Source organism: Mus pahari, chromosome 21 (assembly GCF_900095145.1).
Source record: "Mus pahari chromosome 21, PAHARI_EIJ_v1.1, whole genome shotgun sequence".
NCBI classification, from domain to species: Eukaryota; Metazoa; Chordata; class Mammalia; order Rodentia; family Muridae; genus Mus; species Mus pahari.
The window spans coordinates 53,075,093-53,078,717 of record NC_034610.1 but is presented as its reverse complement, the minus strand read 5'-3'; the positions used below and the strand labels follow the sequence as shown (position 1 = coordinate 53,078,717).

Sequence of the window (3,625 nt, the reverse complement as noted above, 5' to 3'; positions counted from 1 at the left end):
TCTTCTGTTTTGCATAATGTATCTTGGGTATTCTAAGTTTCTGGGCTAATATCCGCTTATCAGTGAGTGCATATCTAGTGACTTCTTTTGTCTCACCCTTATTTTAATGTATTTTCTGATTATAGCTCTTTTTTTTTTTGGAATCAAATGAGTTTTTTTGTCCCCCCACCCCCTGTATGAGTAGGTGTGTATGTTTAGGTGCACACATATGTTGGTGTGACAAAAGACTTTTGGGAGGCAGATCATTCTCTGTGTATGAGGCAGCATCAGTCTTGTCTCTGCTACTCAGCTGAGTGCTCGGGCCGGCCTGGGAGTTTCCATGTGCTTCTCCTGCCTCTGCCTCCATCTTCCTAGTGGGGATGCTGAGACCATAGGTGTGATGCTGCGTCTGGCCTTTTCTCCAGTTTCTCAGGTCATCAGGCTTGGACCTCAAACACTGAGCCATCTTGCCCGCTCTCTGAAGTGAGTTTAAATAGCTAATGCCAAAATAGAAATGTTAACACTGTTGATATGAGTTATGATTGGCTTCAAATTCTGTCAACAACAGCGAAGGTTTTTATGTTAAGACTATAGTCGATTTCATGCCCAAATGTAGTTGTTTTATTGAAAGAATATTGAATTATGGTATCACAATACCAGTTCAGGATGCAGGCTGTTTTGCAGTGGAGATTATCATACACTTGTTGGGCTACTTTTATTTTTAATCGATAAAATACAAAGAGGAGAGAAAATGTAGGGATAATGATATTGGTACGGCCTTGCACCATTCTCTGTATAGTCACCATCCTGAACTGTCCCAGTGCTGCCTAGCAGGGGTATTCTATGTGGTACCCTGCTGTGCGGGTTTTTTTCTCTCCTCACGTAGGTTTAGCATTTACAATGCAGAACTCTAAACTCCAAAATGCTCCGAATTCTGAAACTAAGCCCATTTGGGGCATTTTAGATTTGGAGTTTTCAGATTATTAAAGCAGGTTTTATACACATATATATATATATATATATATATATATATATATATATATATATACATTTAAATATATTTACTATATTAATAAATAGATGTAGTAAATAATAGAAAAGTATATATTTACATACATGAGTGTTACAAACACAAACACACACACATACACACACACACATACACACATAGTCTTAGGACTTCATCATGACCAAGGTAACTTTTATAAAGGGAAACATTTGATTGGGGCTGGCTTACAATTTCAGAGGTTTAATCCTTTATCATCATGGGGGAAGCATAGCAAGATCCAGGCAGACATAGTGCTGGAGAAGTGCTCTGCAGGCAGCAGAAGGAGACTGTGTTCCACACTGGGTAGAGCTTGAGCATAGGAGACCTCAAAGCCCTCCTCCACAGTGACACACTTCCTGTAACAAGGCCACACCTACTCCAACAAGACCACACCTCCCACCATTCCTGTGGACCAAACATTCAAAAATGTGAGTCTCAGGGGGTGGAGGGCATACCTAGTCAACAACCACCACAATACACACACACACACACAGAAGTACTGGCTCCAAGTATTTCAGGTATACTCAAGCTGTTGTGTTAGTCTTACTCCTTGGAAGGCTCTTCCCTCCCTCCTTTCCAGTTCCTACTGTGCAGGCTTTACCTAGTCTGACCAGGTAGCTACTCACTGGTTCTCCTGCAGTGTCAGTAATCTGTAGCCATTACACTGTGACATTTATATTGTTGAGTATGGTTTTGGGGGTAGTTTTGAAGACCCAGTGTTGCTTGTTAGTAGAAAGAAAGCTCCCTGGGTCTTGCTGAGGCACTGGGTGTGATGTACAGAGGTGTGAGCTCCCTAGGTGTGAGTTTAGGAACTGCTTGACTTAGGTCCTTACTCAGCCATGCTGTCTTGTTCCCAGGTCCTGTTTGTGCCAGATGCCAACATCCCTTCTAGTACCATACAGCTCTCTTCATCCACCCCTGGTGCTACCGTCTCTCCATCATCATCAGACGCAGAGTATGATAAGCTGCCTGTATGTATGCCAGCATCTTACACACTGGGGTTCATGCCTGGGATTAGTTGTGGAAATCAGTACACTATGTTTTTAAAAGATTACGTCTGAAAACTTCAGTAAAGTGGTGAGGTTAGGAAAGTTACTGTCAGTTAAGAGAATGTATTTCCATCCCATATACCTTTTTACAAAAGGTCTCAAAGCTAAAAGTGCATGCTGTGTGCAGAAGCAGTGACTCTCAACCTTCCTAATGCTGTGACCCTTAAATACAGTTCCTCATGTTGGGTTGACTCCCAACCATAAGATTATTTTTGTCGCTACTTCATAAATGTAATTTTGCTACTCTTATGAATTATAATATAAATATCCATGTTTTCTGATGGTTTTAGATGACCCCTGTGAAAGGGTCATTCAATCCCCAAAGGGGTCACTACCCACTGGTTGAGACCACTGTACAAAGGCTGGATGCTAAATCCCCAATTAAGTGAGTACATTGTGCTTTTCCTAAGGAATTGGAATCAGTAATCTACAATGAGTTCTTTAATTTTCAAAATATTTTCAGAAACATTTAATGAAACAGTTTTATGGGCCTGCACATATTTTTCAATCTTAGTTTGATTGGGATACTTAGCAATCTTACCTCTAATTTAGGAAATAAACATTTTCAATTTGGTTAGAAACTGGTGATGTTAGCATTAAAAATTCAGCTGTGTCATGAGTTTAGTTTTCTGATTGTTGATGTTTAAAAAAAAATCCAACTTTTAGTGAACTTCTAAAGAAAGGTTTTAATATTCTGTTTTTATAGTCAAGAATTTATATCAGGTTATAAACAGTAGGAAAACTTTTGAAAACAAGAAAAATAAATAATTTTTAGTATTTTTGAAGGGTATATGTCATTTTCCGTTTTAATGTTTAAGGAAGAGTGTAGATAGCATACTTATGGTGTAGTATATTTTGCAAGGTGATTTTTTTCCCTTAATTTTGGACATTTTTGCTTTTATAGGATGCAGACTTAGCAAGAAAGGCCTTAAAACCCATCGAGAGGGTCTTATCATCAACTTCCGAAGAAGATGAGCCAGGTGTTGTAAAATTCCTCAAAATGAACTGTCGATACTTCACTGATGGAAAGGTATCTACCACTGTGGTTGCTTACTGGTCAGGGAATCTGCAGAAACTAAATAAGACCCCCTTGCTGGATGGGAGACTCCATTAGAGTATTTTATCCACAAATGCAGTTCACGATTTGACAAACATTCATTGATTTTTGTTGCTGGTTCCTTGGCCTTTTTCCTATTTAGGTGAATACAATCATTAAATAGAAACACAATGTCTTGTGATTTTGAATTTGCCTTTTTTTTTTCTTATAGCTGTTGACCTGTAAATTTTGCATGATTTAAATTATAACTCTTACCACTTGCTGGATATGAGATGCAAGGGAAGGTACTTGAACATCCTTATTGTATACTTTTCCCATCAGATACGAATGGTACTAAAATTTAACTAGTATGGTATTGTACTGGATAGCTTTGTGTCAACTTGACACAGCTGTAGTTATCACAGAGAAAGGAGCTTTAGTTGGGGAAATGCCTCCATGAGATCCAGCTGTAAGGCATTTTCTCAATTAGTGATCAAGGGGGGAGGTTCCCTT

General features: G+C 38.9%; 1 protein-coding gene across 5 annotated transcripts in view; it reads left to right on the top strand.

Moving 5' to 3' along the window:
• Ncoa7 (nuclear receptor coactivator 7) overlaps positions 1-3,625 on the top strand; it is a 154,567-nt gene that overhangs the window by 99,890 nt on the left and 51,052 nt on the right. For all 5 annotated transcript variants that reach the window (XM_021221000.2, XM_029532869.1, XM_029532873.1 and 2 more), the window contains 2 exons: positions 1,885-1,998; positions 2,981-3,106. In XM_021221000.2, coding sequence (XP_021076659.1) covers positions 1,885-1,998; positions 2,981-3,106 — 240 coding nt within the window. The remainder of the gene's footprint in view (positions 1-1,884; positions 1,999-2,980; positions 3,107-3,625) is intronic.